Below are 18,494 nucleotides of genomic sequence, written 5' to 3'. Positions count from 1 at the left end.
TGAGATTTACATAAAAATTTATTAGAAATTAGTTAAACAAGTAATTGTTCTTGATTAAATGAAATCATACATCATACATAACTGAAAGTTCTATACATGTTAGCAGTTATGTAAAGAATTTATGAACAATAATTCATTATATAAATAAAATGCAAACTACATTACTTTACACAACCTTGCACAACCCAATTTTGAATAAAAAAAGACACTTTAGATAAAAATACAACCAATGACATATTACTAATGAAAATTCATATATTAAGTATGAAAAAAGAAAACAAACAGTAAAATTTACAATATATTTCATGTGTTGTATTTACAATGCAACATATTTACAATATTTTTGTTTTGGCATCATAATAAGAAATATTGGCATATTGTTCAGAAAAATCTGTAAATATTTTAGTGATTATGACATTCATAAATAAGATGAGAGTTTATCACAGTATAAGTAACCAGTATAATTCACCCATACAAACTAACCTGATATTTAAACAATTTAGGAAATATTCATGAGAGATAATACCTAAATAAAAATATTGCTTAAAAAAAAAAAATTTTTTTTTTTTTAAATATATAAGGAGTGCTTCCCAAACTACATCACAAGAGCCTTCTGATGGATCACAAACAATAGCTAAAATTACTCTTAGTGTTCATATAAAGTAAATAAGCAATCACAATTTATATAGTTTATATTTATACAATTTATATTTATATTACATAATTTTAATACCGTGGTTCAAAGCATGTTGAAGGGTAAAGTTTTTCTTCAACACATTTTTGAAAATTTCAGAAATCAAATGCGATGCATATTAACATATCTGCACAACTTACTATTTAGTGTTTATTCATTAAAGCAAGACGTCAGAAGAAACTGTTATTCATGTCGAAGTTTCTAGAACAGAAAACTACATAGACATTAGAATGGAAATAATTTACTAGCTAAAATTAATTAATTTTATACAAGTCCTCAATTATTTACAGTTATTTACAATTTTAGCTAGTAAATTATTTATTTGCATTTAGGAAAAAGAAAACCAGGACGTGCTCTTAAACGATGACTTCTAAGGCTGGAACAGGCCATGCTAGGCCTAAATCCTTGATACGCATGATGATGATGATGATGCATTCCAGTGTCTTCTGGAATCCATAGTTTTCTGTTCCAGAAATTTCAACATGAATAACAGCAACAGCTATGGAAATAAGAAAGAGGAATCTGGATATATTTACAAGATTTAAGTTTATAATGATCCTGGCATTCAAGTTTGCCATTTTATACAGTGATTTTTTTTTAATATTCCTCTATTGTAACTATTGTTATTCATAGAGATGGGGAAAAATGCAATTTCCATTCCAGTGTCCATAGAATTCTGAACTATGGTAATTTGTGAGTAGTTGTAATTACACAACATAGTCTTAAACGTTTTGGATTTTGGTTTGGAAAAATGACTCATTTTTGATGAGCTTCATCAAATTCAAAGAACCATTAGGTTTAACTCATGGATACATACCTTAATTTTTGAAAAAAAAATTAAACTGAGGTAGTATTAGACTATAGTGCACTCAAACCTGGGTTAGCAAACCATTGAACTTTTTGGAAAATGAACATGACAATGGCAAATAATTAGGGCTTGATGTGCCTTCAAAGTCTATTTCTGTTCTCCTCTCTCCTTAAGAGGAAATCTCATTGACTTCTTTTGAAGTAGTCAGGAAACAACAATCCAAGAAGTCTCACAACAGAAAGAACTTGTGAAGCCAGCTAACATGACAAAAGATGGTGTTTCCTAAAAGTAATGAATAGGAACTGGCACTATTTGGATCACTATGTAAATCATTTCATATATTGGATGGCAAGCAAAAAGTTTGGTAAACACTGTTATTAAACATATTCATAAGATTTTAAAAAATTACAATAAATAACTATCAATAAAAACGAATTTAGTAAGTTTAATTTTTGCTTTGTATTTCTTTAAACAAAATCTAGATAACCAACATTTTCTCACATAGATGAAACATTCGCCATCTCTTTTACAAAATATATTTTTGTTATTTGCAATGGGTTCAAAAACAGAAAAAAATTTAAGATATGACGAAATGTGCTAGATGAAATACATCTGACTGGCACTATAACAAACTCACATGAACTAATGAAATAGTTTATTACAGTGAATTTTTTTTAGCACAGCACTATTCCTAGGAAGTTTGGTCCAGTTTGTTATAGTGAGAGTTGACTGCTAATAAAATACTATAACAAACTTAAATAGTCAAGTGAAATGTTTACTAAATGTCTCTATAGATGAATAGTTGATTATGAATCTCTTGCAGGGAAAGAGACAATATATTGTAGATTCCAACTGACAACTCCTCTAACAGAAGAACTTTATTACTGATAATTTTTCAGGCAGAATTAAGCTGATCTACTTTAGAGACTGCCAATTTTTTTTGGTCCCAGTTCAGGTTTTTGTTTTCTCTAGCAATAGGAAATTAAGAAACACAAGCAGACTGTAGGGAAACAATAATCAGCAGATATTTTTATAAAGTGCTTTACCTGGACCTAACACATGAGTGGAAAGTGAGAAATGTTTACAATTTTCTGTCTAAATAATGGCATATAATTGAAACTACAAATTAACAGTTATATAACATAATTAAGGATTTTCTATACTGAAAATATTTTCTGCTCATAAAACTTCTGAAAAACAAACTAATTTTTCTCTAAATTAAAATTTCAAAAAGCAATACAAGTGCAAGGGATAATCTTGTTCATGCCAGATTTGTCCTGCTGATTTTTCATATCCAACACAGTGAAATAAAGCAACATTTCCATATATGCACTATATCACATGGATTATGACATTGCATAAATCCCACTGTGTACTTAGGTGAACTAAATAATAATAGATAATGAATGAAATAAATACATTTTTTCTTGTTTTTTTTTAAAGATTTAGTCAATTATTTTCATTATTTGTTCATAACCTGCTCGAATTAAAAATGAAAAACTTGGGCTTTCTGCTAAAGAGGAAAGTTCAGGACATTTCAACAACGTATCTAATGGAGGTAGAAAATCATGTAGATCAGCACCTGGAAAAAAAATCAGCATACTGTGTAAGAACAAATCATTTAAGAATAATAACTATGTAATAAAAAAAAAACATTTCCTTTTTTCAAGAATCATTTCTAAATTTCTCCAAATTTCCAAGAATTTGTGCTGCAGATGAGTGATAAGGATTTTTTTTTTTTTTTTGAAACTGCAGGAAAAAATCCTAGAGGTAGTGAAGGGCAGCTCTGACTAATAACTAGAAATGTACATATGCAACAAAGACAGCATTAAAGGAAGATTTTAGCCCATTTGTCAATTAAGATGTGCAACAAATTGATTAAATAGATTTTTTTTTGTTTCCACCAAGTATAAAAAAAATTTATAATTTGTTCATAGTTGCTTAAATATATACAAAACTTGAGTTGTCTACAAAGAGAATGGTTCAGTATTGTAATCAAAATTTATCAAAAGAAAGCAAGAGATCATGCATGGATACTGCTGAGAGATATCATCAACAATCTATAACATATTGTAAATACATATTTCATGTTGTTTTTGTTAAATAAATTACTTCAAATGTCAATAATGAACAAAAGCACATCTTGTGTGTGTTGGAGGAAGGCAGGATTGCTTACAGTGAAGGGGAAATAAAAAGCAACTTGTGGACAAAAATAATGACACTAGCGGTCTACTTACAATTTAAAGCAAAGCATCAGATCTTTCAAAGAAGAACCAGTAATATGGTAAAGATGAATTGATTAGCTGCTGGTTTTATGATTTTTAAAGTGACATTGTTCTTGGCAATTCTGATAGTCATGCATCTTTCCCTTGGGTCAGAAACAATCTCCATTTATAATGCTGTTTTGAAGCAAATCCTTTAATTAGTGAATGATCCAATGATTCATTACTGATACTTGAGAAATGAACAAAGCTAAATAATTGCTACTAGTTGGTTAGTCTTTCTTATAGGATGAAAAACCAAATTTTCAGAAAGAAAAATTTATTTAAAATGCCATCATCATTATCAAATTCCTGCCATGTACAGGATATGATAGTACTACATGAAAAGTTGACATCATTACTAACTTCCTATCTACAATTCTCCTCCAAATCAGTCTGTTCCTGTCAAGACTCCAACATTATCAGATCTTATATTTCTATCTTCTAAGGCACTTTTTATCATATCAATCCACCTATAACTTCGTCTTCCTCTGGGTCTTTTTCCTGCTAACCTGGCAGAGAACACTTGTTTCGCTATTCTTTCTTTGCCCATTCTGTTTAAGTGACCATACCACCTGAGATTAGCTCTGCTAAAGCATTCCTGGATGCTGACAATGTCAAGTTCTTTCCTAATATCCTCATTTTTAATATGATATTGCCTTTGATGCCATCTGCTCATGCCCTTAATCTTTCTCATGACTCTCATATCTGAGGTCTCTAGCCTTTGGTCATGTGTTTTACTTCTGACCCAGTTCTCAGATCCATAAGTTAAAATTAATATGAACACTCTTGTATACAGGCAATTTAGTGTTTTGACTAATTTCTCTCTTATTCCATATAAATGTATTCAGTTGACTTCCTACCATACCAGCTTTGTTGATTCTGTTGTATATTTCCATATTCAGTTTACCATCTTCACTGAAAATCGTGCCTAAGTAGCTGAAATGTTTCACTTGCTCTATAGATCCCCATTCACAAAGCTTCTGCCTATTTTCATTGTCTTTGTCTTGTTATCATTGACCTTCATACCATATCTATTACAACCAGTTATTCAATTTAGTCAGGAAATCTTGCAGACTTATAGCAGATTTATTTAGAAGTATAACTTCGTCCACATACAGCAAAACACTGACATTAACATCTCCAAATCTTGAAATCAGGTTTAATACCACTTTTCTTCATAATGTGATCCATAAAGATAATGAATAACAGGGAACAATGTACATCCTTGTCTGACACCACATGCCTTTTCCAGATCTACAAAACTTAAATACAGATCTTTGTTATATTCCCATGATTTCTCAACTACTTGTCAAAAAGTGAAGATCTGATCCTGACAGCCTCTATTTGGCCTGAATCTAGCTTGTTCTTCACCAAGCTTTTCTTTCACAATCCTTCTCAACCATTTCTCAAGTATACTTGCATAAATCTTACCAGGAACACACAGTAGAGAAATACCTCTGTAATTCTGATAATGTAAAATCTTGCATAGAAGGATTTTGTACAACAATTCCTTATATGATGATTTTACTAGAAAACGAAAATCCATACAAAATACTTGTGGTTAATTAGCAATTTGTTTATGTTTATGTAGTATTGAAATAACTTAGAGTAAACTTAAATATTGTGACTGCCAAATTTCTGTAAAGAAAACAAAGAAAGTTAAGTGTAAATTTAATTGTAACAAAGGAAAGTTCCAGACAAAGAGAAATATTCCAGACAGATTAACTAATGATCTAAGGCAATCACTATTCCAAAGATCAAGTATGTATGGGGTTTCCCACCTTAACGCAACGACGAAAAAGGTGGCGGGTGTAGACCCAAGGTCGAAGGAAGAGAATAAAAAGGGGAAGGATCGATAGATCGAGGTTCCCTTTCTCGCAGGTGGCTTGGCACTTAGGCATGCATTTTTTGGTTTTTGTCTTTGCCTCTATCCAGATGCTGTTCCGGCTCTCGGTTCCAGTCCTCAATGCAAGGAATTACAGTGTGTTTTGCTGATTCAAGGTTGCAGATCCACATCCTGCCAACAGACATCCAGAAGTAATAGAAGGCTCGATTATGCAGTAACAATGGTCAGTTCCAGAATTCCAGCCGCCAAGTTTCCTAAAGGTCTCCGTTGATGAAATGTCTTTGATATCATAAAAAGCACCTGGTTGTGAGCTATGTTGGAAGGTAAAAGATGAAGATAATGATCTAAAGGATCTACTATTGTGGACTAGACGACTAAAAAGTAAGACCTTGTATAGGAATTTTCTAGAAGTGAAATTTGTGGCAGAAATTAAGAAGAGTAATTCTACTAGTAAGCTGACAGAAAAAGATAATCGGATTGAATCTATAGGAAACGACCCTGGAATGGAAAAGGTAAAACAAAAATGGAAACGACAAAATATAATACACATAGCAAACTGGAATGTAAGAGGAATAGCATATAAAGAAATAGAATTAGACCAATTATTAAATGAAAGAAATTAAAAGGACCCATGAGAACTGAAAATTTTAACGTGATATATAATGGAGTTGACAGAGACCAAAGAGCACAAGCAGGAGTCATGATTTGGATTCATAATTCCCTTTCAAAACAGTTAAAACAGTATAAATTATGGAATGAAAGAATAATAGAAGCTAGAATAAAAATAGATAGAGGCTATTTAACAATAATTGGTTTATATGCCCCAGAAGAGGAAAGAGAACAAGATAATATTGATTTTTATAATCAGCTACAAAACATATATAATAAAATAAATAAAAATGATTATGTAATTTTAGCAGGAGACTTAAATGCAAGAATTGGAAACACGAAAATTAATAATAATATAGGAATACATGAAGAACATACTCTAAACAGGAATGGTAAAAAATTGATTGACTCTGTAGTTTATAATAACCTAAAATAATGAATTCCTTCTATAAACATAAAGACATACATAAATATACTTGGGCAGCAAGAGGATGGAAATCAATATTAGATTACTTCATATTAAATGAAAAGACATGAAAATTTTCACTAGATGTTAGAGTTCACAGAGGATATTAAATAAACAGTGACCACTTCCTTGTTAAAATAAAATTAAGATTACCACCTAATGGCTAGAAGTAACAAGTATAGAAAGAAAAAATTGAAACATTTGTTTATAAAACTAGACTATTGAATGACACAAATGTACTATGGCTACATGAACAATGAATTAACCAATATCTAGACAAAATAAAAAATGAAGAAATAGAATGGCTTAATATAAAAACAATACTAAATGCAGCAGCAAATGAAACCTCAGGAAAGACCAAAAAATTCAATAAAAGAAAAAAACTGAAGATCTGGGATGATACAATCAAAGAAATAATCAAAAAGAAAAAAGAAGCCTATCACAAATGGTTAAGCAGTAAAAGATTAGAAGATGAAAAATAATATAAAAGAATAAGAGCCATAGCTAAAAGAGAAGTCAGAAAAAGACAGAGAATCATGGAACAAATTTGTTTCTAATTTAGAACGTGATTTATATAAAATAAAACCCAATGTATATAAAATTTTGAAACACTTAAATGCAGATACCAAAGAAAACGTAAAATTAAACACTAAATTGAAATTAGAAGAATTTCTAAATTACTAAACAGAATTGTGGACAGACAAATATTAAGCAAACAATTAACAAAAATGAAAAGGAAATAACTAAAGAAGAATTAGAAATCAGCCTGAAAGAAACAAGAAACGGAAAATCACCTGGAGAAGATAAACTAGGTTCAGAACTATATAAATATGCAGGAACTAGTTCAAAGAAAGACTTATTATTTTTAAATAAAATTTATTCAACTGATATCCCCCCCCCCCCAATAGAATGGAAAAAAATAATTGTGATTCCTATCTTTTAAAAAAAAAGGTAATAGAGATGACCCTAAAAACTACAGAGGTATCAGTATACTAAATTCCTGTTACAAAATATATAGCAGAATCTTAAATAGCAAACTAATGAAATATTCTGAAAACTTTATTTTAGAAGTACAGAATGGATTTAGAAAAGGACGATCATGTATAGACCCGGCCTTTTGCCTAAAATTAATAATAGAGAAAAGAAGAGAATACAATTTAGAAACACATATTGCATTTATTGACTTTGAAAAAGCATTTGACAAAGTTAAAAGAAACATAATATGTTAAAAATATTTAACATATTAAAAGAAAGACAAATACCAAATAATATCCTAAAAGCTATCACAAGCATATATGAAAATAATCAAATACAAATAAGATTAAATCACGAGCTATCATATACGAGAGAGATAAACCAAGGGGTCTGACAGGGAGTCCCCTTTCAGCAACTCTTTTTAATATCTACTTACATGAAATAATAATAAAATGGAATAAAAATTTACATCAAGGAATTAAACTTTCTCCTACAGTAAACTTAAACACTCTCCTCTTTGCCGACGACCAAATAATAATTACAAATTCTGAAGATAAACTACAGAAAGCTATTTTAGATCTAAACGAGATATCCAAAGATTATGGTATGATAATATCAACAGAAAAATCAAAAACTATGGCCTTTAAAGGATAAGATCCAGCAAGAACTAAAATAGTAATAGATAACAAGATCTTAGAACAGGTGAATTCATTTAACTACCTAGGATGTACGATCACATATGAAAATGAAAAAGATATAAATGTAAAAATTGCAAAATATTTAAAAATAACAGGTGTAATTAAATCTATATTTAAACCAAACCTGGTTCAAAAACAAACCAGACTAAAAGTATACAATACATTAGCCCTACCAGTCTTAATGTATGGAAGCGAAATCTGGACAATAAAACAAAAAGACAAACAAAGATTAACAACAGCAGAAATGAAGAAATTATGAAAGAATTAAACCAAGAACCAGTAATAGAAAAAATTAAAAAATATAAACATAAAAGAATGGAACACGTTCAAAGAATGAAAACAGAAAGATTACCAAAACAAGTCTTAAAGTACAAGCCATTAGGAAAAAGAAAACCAGGACGTCCTCTTAAACGATGACTTCTAAGGCCGGAACAGACCATGCTAGGCCTAAATCCTTGATATGCATGATGATGAAGAACAGTATTAAGGACTCTAGATTGTGAGATATATTTTTGTGAAAAATCCTGTTGAGTTATGTGTGTTAAGATAGAGTTGATATATTTGATGGTTTAGAGTGCGTGATATAATTTAATGTCTGAGTTAAAATATGATGTAGTATGCACAAGTCTGTTTTAGTGTATAAATAATTTGTAGAAATAATTAGTGCATTAGACCAATTGTTTAAAGGAGAATTGTAAAGCTAGGTTGATTAATTTGAATCCAAGCTAATATTGCTAAAAGGTATAGAGCCTGAGAGGTTTTGAATGTTTAGTGTTAACTTTTAATGTACATTCAATTAGCATGAATAAATTGTTTTGTTTGTCAAATAAATTGCCTGATTCCTGCATACCAATACACTGCTCATAAAAATCAAATCTGTGAGACCTTGAGAGATAAGTAGCCACGACTGATAGATAGAAATTTTGCATTGCTAGATTTAGTAATAAGTAGAAGAGAAAAATTCTGTGCCTTGCTGAGTGTTTTTCTTTGGAAGGATATTTAACTCCTATCTATGAATTTTGATGGCACAGTTGATACAAACAAATAAATTTTCAAAATTCAATTTGGAAAGACGGCAGTAGTTCAGACATAGAAACTGGCTCCAGCCAGAGGCAATTTCTTAGTTTTAAAGTTTTGAGCACGTGAAGAATCATATTTACGGCCTTGAGACTAAGGGGGGATTGAAGTTAAAGGAGAGGATTAAAAATAAGTCTAAATCAAGCAACGTATTAGGAACTCGGAGTTACAATTGTATATTAAGTAGAGTACTTAAGTTTAAGTAAAGTAAAATATTGAGTTATAGAATTTTCGAACAAGTACAAAAACAGATAAGAGTAATATAATTTCACAATGGCGCAAACGACATTGATTTTAAAAAGGCGCAGACAAAATATCAATATAAACACACATGTTTACAACATTTGTTTTACCCCCCCCTTTTTTTTTTGAATATGGGTGCTAATGTGAGCTCTACTCCAATCATCTGGAATTCATCCCTTTGTCCAGGCCTTCTGAACTATGTACTGCAGCCACTGTAAAACTACTATACCTACATATTTAAGCATTTTTCCAGTTGAATATCATCTACTCCTTTCTACATTTCAGGCTTTTGATGGCTTTTTCTACTTCAAGTATGGATAAGTATTCCTGACTGCATGTCTATTGAGTGTTTATTACCACTCTGCTGTCACTGCTTGTTTCATTTAGCAATTTTTTTGAAATAATTACTCCATACATCAAGGATATCTTTTTCTTCAGTGTTCATATCACCTTTATCATTTCTCATTCCTTTTGCAGCACTCTTTCCTTCAGATGTGAAAAGTTTTTTACCTTGGGTATAATATATGTTAAAGAATTTATAAACTTGGTTTTAATACTTTTTCCCAAGTAAGCAAACAGACAAGTAAGTCAAGTTTGCGTCTGAACGTGGTTCAAGACTTATGGTGGTGGTGCAACACCAAGGCAACTTGTGGTAAAGATGGATTAAGTTGTGATCACTTTCCTTAGTATTTCCCATAAATGTAAAACACATCTCCTAGGAGATGTATGATGTTATACATTATGGGTGGGGTCTCACATCTTTCTCTCATCCGGAGATTCTTAATTAATAAGGTCTAAGCACCTTGTGGCAACTTGCATAGGTAAAATTGATAAGCTCTGCTTGGCATTTCAGGGTCTGCCTACTCACTGATGAGACTTCAATAAAGGTTGAAACCGGTCTTGGTAGTGACCCCCACCCATAATGTATAACATCATACATCTCCTAGGAGATGTGTTTTACATTTATGGGAAATACTAAAGAAAGTGATCAGAACTTTATCCATCTTTACCACAAGTTGTCTTGGTGTTGCATCACCACCATAAGTCTTGAACCACGTTCAGGTGCAAACTTTACTTACTTGTCTGTTTGCTTACTTGGAAAAAGGATTAAAACCAAGGTTATAAAATTACTTGGTATCTTTAACACTCTTTCCTTCATTTCTGAGCTTCAACAGTCTCCAGAATATTTTGCTACCTTCCTGATCTATTAGGTATTCTCTAAGAGCACAAGCTGACTTATTTGCCAGGAACTTTCAATATGCTTTTTTCTTTTCCTTCACTGACTGCCCACCATGCAGTTCTGATTTTTCTATCCTTGCAGACAACCTCACCACATGCCTCTTTGGATAAAATCAATGTTTTCTTCAGGATTTGCCTCTGAATCTCCAAGGTTTGATTCCTTTTCTCAAACTCTTTCATTTTTACTTGAATAATTTTTGTGTAGTTTAGTCTATAGTTCACATCTGAGAGCTGCTCAACTTTAATTTGCTTTAAAACTTTCTTACCTGTTCTTCTTTTCACGTTTTATATCATGGGTACTATGAGAACTCTACTCCAATCATCCGGAATTCGTCCCTCTGTCCAGGCCTTCTGTACTATACACTGCAGCCACTGCATTTACCAGTGTGCTATCACTGCTTGTTTCATTTAGCAATTTTTCGAAGTAATTAATCCATACTTCAAGGATTTTTTTTTCTCCAGTTTTCATATCACCTTTATCATCTCTAATTCCTTTTACAGTACTCTTTCTTCTATTTCTGAGCTTCTTCAACAATCCCAGAATATCTTGCCACCTTCTTGATATTTATTTAGCTTGTTTTACACAGTGTTTAGCTGTCTTACATTTGTGTCTGTATTCTGTAAGAGCACAAGCTGACTTATTTGCCAGGAATATTTCATATGCTTTCTTCTTTTCCTTCACTGCCTCTTTAACTTCCTGTGTCCACCATGGATATCTAATTTTTCCATGCTTGTAGACAACCTCACCACATGCCTTTCTGGATGAATCAATCAGAGTTTTCTTCAAGGGTTGCCACTGAATCTCCAAGGTTTGGTTCCTGTTCTCAAACTCTTTCATTTTTTCTTGAATAATGTGTGTAGTTTAGTCTACAGTTCATATCTGATAGCTGCTGAACTTTTATTCGCTTTAAAACTTTCTTATATGTTCATCTTTTCAATATGAAATTCAATTTTATCCTACTCAAGACTAAATAGTGATCACTTCCAATTTCAAATCCTTTGTACACTCTGGTGTCCTGCACCAGGGAGAAAACATCACTATCAACAATAACATAGTCAATGAGATTTTTTTATTCCTTGCTTCTTCTCTCCATGTGAATTTGCACATTTTCATGTTGGAACATTGTGTTAGTAATAACCAGTCCATGTCCTGAGCAGAAATCCAACAGGTATTTGTCATTATTATTAGCTTTGCTCTTTTCTCCAAATTTTCCCAAAATATTTTTATAATATAAAAATATTTAAAATGATTGTCATTTTATAATATTTCATTTCCTACTCTGATATTTAGATCCCCAACAAGGACCAACTTTTCCTTTTTCATTGTGTCAGTTGCTTTCTCTAAAGCCTCAAAAAATTCCTCCACTTCTACCTTAGTAGAACCTTCTGTGGGAGTATAGGCACAAATAAGTCTCTTGTTCAATCCCCATTCTGATATTTGCCCACATCACAATACTTGAAATTGCCTGCCATTCAAGAAGATTAGCCTCGTATTTAGTGTTGAATACTATGGCTACTCCTTCTTTTCCTTGATTGTCATTGCCTGAATATAACATTTTGTATAAATTAAGTGGATATTAAATCCAACATCATTTGAAAGCCGAATACAGAAAGTATACGAATTGCTGTTGGATTTAATATCCACTTAATTTATATAATTTTGCATCACTGAAATGAAGCTATTGGCTCCGTTATTTTAATAAATAACATTTTGTATTTATTGCTCAGAAAGATCTCACCAGTTTTTGTATTTTTTTGTTTCAGTCACCCCTATTATGTCGATCTGGTACTTATCTAATTCCTCAGCTAGCTCCATTTCTTTCCCATTCAGGCTTCTTATGTTGAGTTGGGGCATGTTTTAAGATTTGTTCCAGTAGCTGACTTTTTGCTATCTATTTGCAGTAGTTCCCTAGCGAAAACAAAGGGGGGGGGGGGGGTAGTTTAACCGGGTGAAGCCCCAGTCGGCATGAAATTCTGTCATGTTGTACCATCATTTTATATTTTGGTTTAAGCCAGTAAGAATAAAATTTGGTCAGCTAAATCCCAAATTGCCAGCCCATCCTCGTTTGTTCAGTATCCAGGAAGATACCTAACAGGGTGCCCCACGAGAAGGTGAGGATTGGACATTAGGTCAGAAGCCTTGGTTGGTTCTCTGCATTCCTTTAAAGGCTATGTGGAGGTCTCCTCTCAGTTATACAGCTTCAACCGTTAAGTACCCATATTTAACAATGTATATATTTTTTATTTGGTCTTGAGTCAGTGATTTTCTGGATTCTAAAAGAAATAGAGTTAAGTCACTGCATCAATTGGAATGTACTTTCTGTAATTACTTAACACCTGGTGTAAAAGAATCTCTTCACAGAAATATAATAACAGCATACTTGATGAGTATGTGTTTGTAACTTTCTCTTTTGTGAACATATGGAACATATTTTCCCTTTTCTTGGAGGATAAAATGACATCTAAAAATGTACTTTAGGAGTCAATATTTTTAAAATTGATTTAATTGGCATATTAACTTTCTTATCTAATATTTAAATATGAACTAATCACAAAAATTAATTATTAATTATTCCTGATATCATTATGCTCACAGGCATGATAAATTGCTAACATGAGGCAAATGGATAAACAGTTTTGTCAGCTTTGTGGAAGGAATGATACATATTACCAACTTGCAAATATGTCTCAAGTGCTAATAATTAGATAACAGGATTGAGGGTCCAATAAAAAAAGTAAAAGGCCTGAAATGGAAAACTTTCACAATGGCAAACTTTTAGAAATATGCTAAACAGAATTTTTAAAGATTCTTATGAGCAAAATGCGAGTCATAACTGGGCACTGTAATTTTAATGTTTAGCATTCTTGGTTTAACAAGAATGAACAAGTCTGCGATACATTGAGTGATTGGATTGGATCGAAAAGTGGGATACCGAAAGGAAACAAACTGAATTGACAGAACTGTTATCAGTAGGGACATGGAGTGTATGGGCACTTTGGATGTCAGGAAAACTAGAATTACTTTGCGAGGAAATGAAGAGATACTGATGTTATATCTCTTCATTTCCTTGCAAAGTAAGGAAATTAAGAGATATTGATGTGACATACTAGGACTAGCAGAGACGCAATGGACATCATCAGGAGAGATAAATGAATGTGAAGTCATATGGTCAGGGCATGACACCAAGCAGGAACTGGGAGTTGGCTTCCTTCTTAACAAAAGAGCTAGAGAAGCACTGTTAGACTACAAACCAGTCAATGATAATCATGGTAGCAAGATTTCAAGCTAAATCATTTAACATATCAATAGTTCAATATATGCACCCACATCTGACACCACAGATGAGGATATTGATTTATTTTACAAAGATCTGACAAAGATAATGGAAATAATATCAAAAAAAGATATACTAATTATTGAAGGAGACTGGAATGCCAAAATTGGAATAGAAAATGAAAGTTGGGAAAGCTTCATGAGAAAATATAGTTTTGGAGAAAGAAAGAAATGAACAAGGTGAAAAAATGTTAGAATTTGCTGTAGACCACGAGATGATGATCTGTAACACAAGATTCCAGCAAAAGGAGTGTAGAAAATGGATATGATCAAATGATGGGAAAACCAAGAACACGAATGATATGATTATGATTAAAAGAAGATGGATAACATCAGTACAGAAGTGGTGAACTTTTCAAGGAGTGAATATAGATTCGGTCATAGCTTAGTGATTGCAAACATCAAGTTGAAATTAAAAAGAAAATATAAATCCTGTCATCATTTCTGAGAACAAGTGAAGCAGAAATAGGAAGAAGGTACAGAACATTGTTAGAGGAGAAACTAAAAAGCATGGAAAAAGAAAAAAATTCGAATCTAAGAGTGAAAGGAATAATGAAGATGATAAAAGATGCAATTGAAAAAACAGTACCAGAAGAAGAGAAGATCAAGAAGTGAATTAGATAGGAAACACTGAAGTTAGTACAGAAGAGAATGTTGAGGATAAGAAGGAATATATCAGAACAAATAGAGGAGCAATATAGAAGAAAGTGTAACTAGGTGAAAAAAGCAGTCAGAATGGATAAGATGAAATGGTTAGAAACTCAATACAAAGAAGAGTACTATGGAAAGCACAAAACTAGGGAGGTGTATAAAATGATTAGAACCATTAATATAATAAATTTAGTTTAATCCTTTATCCAAGTTTGAGCAAGCTACTAACACTCCTATCTCAGTATCTCCCATAATGCAAAACACATCTCCTTGCGGATATGTCTAATGTTATGCATTAAAGGAAGGGCCACTACCCAGACTAGTTTCGACCTTTATTGAGGTCTCTTCAGTGGGAGCCAGGCCCAAGTGGAGATACCAGCCAGAAGCATTAGTAAAGTCTTATTAGATATGTGAAGAGCCAAAGGCTTCAGTATCCAGTGCCGCAGTATACCGACAGTGCTGCAGTATCCAGGTATTTGCTTACGCTTGGATTCGCCGAACTTTATATAGTTTCTACTATATTCGGCATGAAACTCTTTGAGTTTCTCATTCGGCTAAGAAACTATATGGGATGTAATATCCCTTAACTTAAATTAGTAAAGTCATCTCTACCTATAGGAGTTGCCAAATGGTGTGCTACCTTTTTAATAAATTACTCTGGATTTAGAGAGAGATGTTGAAAGTTTATTTTTCACTTGGTTAGAATATAATAAATTTAGTTTAATCCTTTATCCAAGTGTGAGCAATAGGTAGAGATGACTTTACTAATGCTTCTGGCTGGTATCTCCACTTGGGCCTGGCTCCCACTGAAGAGACCTCAATAAAGGTCGAAACTAGTCTGGGTAGTGGCCCTTCCCTTAATGCATAACATTAGACATATCCGCAAGGAGATGTGTTTTGCATTATGGGAGATACTGAGATAGGAGTGTTAGTAGCTTGCTCCACCTTTGCAAGGAGTCGTCCTGGTGTTGCACTACCTTACCCCAGTCCTGAAGATACTTTCAGGCGCAAACTTTGTTTGCTCACACTTGGATAAAGGATTAATCTAAATTTATTATATTCTAACTAAGTGAAAAATAAACTTAGAACCATTAATAGAAGGCAGCAAGTAAAACAGATCACAATTAAAGATGAAAAAGGCAAGTATTGATGAATAAAGATAAAATTGTACAGCAGTGGACAAGTACTGTAGTGGATTATAAATAGAAACTAGATTTAGATGGAGTTGGGGAAACTGATTGAAGAATTGAAGCAGATATCACCACCACGTAACGAGTATAACACAAACATTTTAAGAGAAGAGGTAGAAAAAGCAATAGGATAGTTAAAACACAACAAGAGTCCTGGTAATGATAACATCGATAGTGAAATTATTAAATATGGTGACAAAAGTATGGTTACAGAAATGCACCAACTATGTAATATGGTATAGAAGGAAGGGAAAATGCCAGAGGAGTGGGTGAAATCAATATTAGTGACATTACACAAGAAAGGAAATAAGCTAGAATGTAAAAATTATAGAACAATTGCTTTGACAAGTCACCCTGGTAAGGTGATGATGATGATATTGACAGAAAGATTGAGAACACAAATGGAAGCATACCTTGCAAATGAGCAAGCAGGATTTTGGAAAGAGAAGTACAATTTGACAGATTTTGACAATGAGGTTAATAGCAGAGAAAGCTAGGAGAAAAAACAAAAACATATATACTCGCTTTGTTGATTTTCAGAAAGCCTTTTACAACATCCACCAGAAAGTGACAAAGTGCTAGAATCCTATAGAATTGACAGAAAACTAATAGCCATATTAAAAGATGTTTATAAGAATACAATGGCAGTTAGAATAGGTGAGAATTTGGAAAAATGGTTTAGAACAAGCAGGAGGTTAGACAGGAGACCCAAGATCACCAAGTATTTTCATCACATGAAGGAAGATGCAAAAGGAACATCAGTACATGGGATAAGAATTGACAATTTTAGATTTGCAGATGACATTGTTATTACTGAAGAAGATAACTACAAAAAACAGTGAAACTGTTAAACGAGGAATGGAAGAGATTTGGACTTGTTATGAACTTGGAAAAAACAAAGACAATGGTATTTGACAAGATGAACATGAAATGAAAGATACAAGCAGATGGAACTGATATAAAAAATGTACAATTCACATATTTTTGGAAAGTAAAATGACATATGACTTGGACTGTAAAAAAGAAATAAAGATCAGGATTGTAAAGGGAAGAACAAATCTGAAAGACATGGATAACTGGTCTTTAGCAGTGTACTGTATGGATCTGAAACGTGGGTAATAAATAAGGAATCAAGAAAAAGAATTTTGGCATTTGAAAGAACTTGTTACAGGAAGATTCTAAGAATACAATGGGTACAGAAAATCACAAATGAAGAGCTCTATTGGAAGATACAACCAAAGGAGAATGTAATGCAGAAAATTACACAATGGAAACTGCAATTATTTGGACATATCTGCACAATGAGAGGATTGGAATATAAAGACATTTATGCTTGGCATTATGGATGGTGTAAACAGAACAGGTAGACTATACAGAGAATGGATAGACAACATAAAGGACTGGTGTGGAATGGGTTATAGAAAGTGTGACACTGTACACTGGACAAAGAAAGGTGAAAGAAGATAATGAAGGAGACACTGGACATCAACAGGCATTGTGCCTGTTGATGTCCAGCGTCTTTGTTTAACATAGAATCATCATCATCATGGTTTGTGATGATGATGATGATTCTATGTTTAATATATTTTTCAAAAAAATTGGGCAATTCATAAAAAATAACATTCATAATTAGTGTGTCAAAATACATGAATAGAATTTGTACAAAGGATAAAACTTAGGCTGAACGTAATTTCATCTCATTATCAGTTAACCCATTGCAGTCAAAGTAAACTATGGAATTTTAATATAATTTGTATAATTCTTGTGGACTGAACAATAAATTCTTAGGTAAATGAACAGCTTGCTTCCTCCCCCCACCTCTCTCTCTCTCTTCTGCCATTCATATTCATAGAGCAGGAAGGATAAATAAAAAGTTGCCAGAATTTTGACAACACTTCAATTCTTGATAATGAAAAAAAGTATGGAAATTCAATTTTTAAATTAACATGAAATATTTTTAAGTAAAGCTTACCTTGATCAAAAGCCAATTCAACAACACGAAAAAAAATTGTATTTTTGATGGATTCCAGGGGATTGTCTGTATCCATGTCTTCCCAACTATGAGGAAAGAGTTTAATATATAATTATGTTTCTATAAATTCTAGGAAACTAAGTATGTAATAACAAGCCCACATCTTCAACAGTTTTTAATATGGATAAATCAAGATATAACATTTTAATTATATTATTATTAATTTTCAAAAGAAACCAAAAAATTGATCATCCCAAACTGCAATTGATGGTTGGCCAAAAAAGTGGTCGGAAGCATATCTGCTCTCCAACCAACAGGCTGCAGGCTTGAATCTTGCCATAGTCAAGATTGTAATTGTCTTTAGGTGGAGGATAAACTTCAACACTTGGTGTGAAACCACTTTCCCCACTTACTGGAGGCCTGAAGTG

The 18,494-nt window shown here is 32.4% G+C and overlaps 1 protein-coding gene across 3 annotated transcripts in view; it reads right to left on the bottom strand.

The window, feature by feature from the left end:
• Nup133 (nuclear pore complex protein Nup133) overlaps positions 1 to 18,494 on the bottom strand; it is a 269,882-nt gene continuing 251,388 nt past the window's right edge. For all 3 annotated transcript variants that reach the window (XM_090402314.1, XM_090402316.1, XM_090402315.1), the window contains 2 exons: positions 18,067 to 18,152; positions 1 to 3,084 (listed from right to left, as the gene is read on the bottom strand). In XM_090402314.1, the coding sequence (XP_090258440.1) occupies positions 2,948 to 3,084; positions 18,067 to 18,152 (223 nt within the window). In that variant the 3' untranslated portion in view covers positions 1 to 2,947. The remainder of the gene's footprint in view (positions 3,085 to 18,066; positions 18,153 to 18,494) is intronic.

Source organism: Typopeltis vanoorti, chromosome 13 (genome assembly GCF_054136105.1).
Source record: "Typopeltis vanoorti isolate ZY-2024b chromosome 13, IOZ_Tvanoo_1.0, whole genome shotgun sequence".
Taxonomy (NCBI): domain Eukaryota; kingdom Metazoa; phylum Arthropoda; class Arachnida; order Uropygi; family Thelyphonidae; genus Typopeltis; species Typopeltis vanoorti.
Note: the sequence above shows the minus strand (reverse complement) of the source record. Positions and strands in the feature narration are given on the sequence as shown.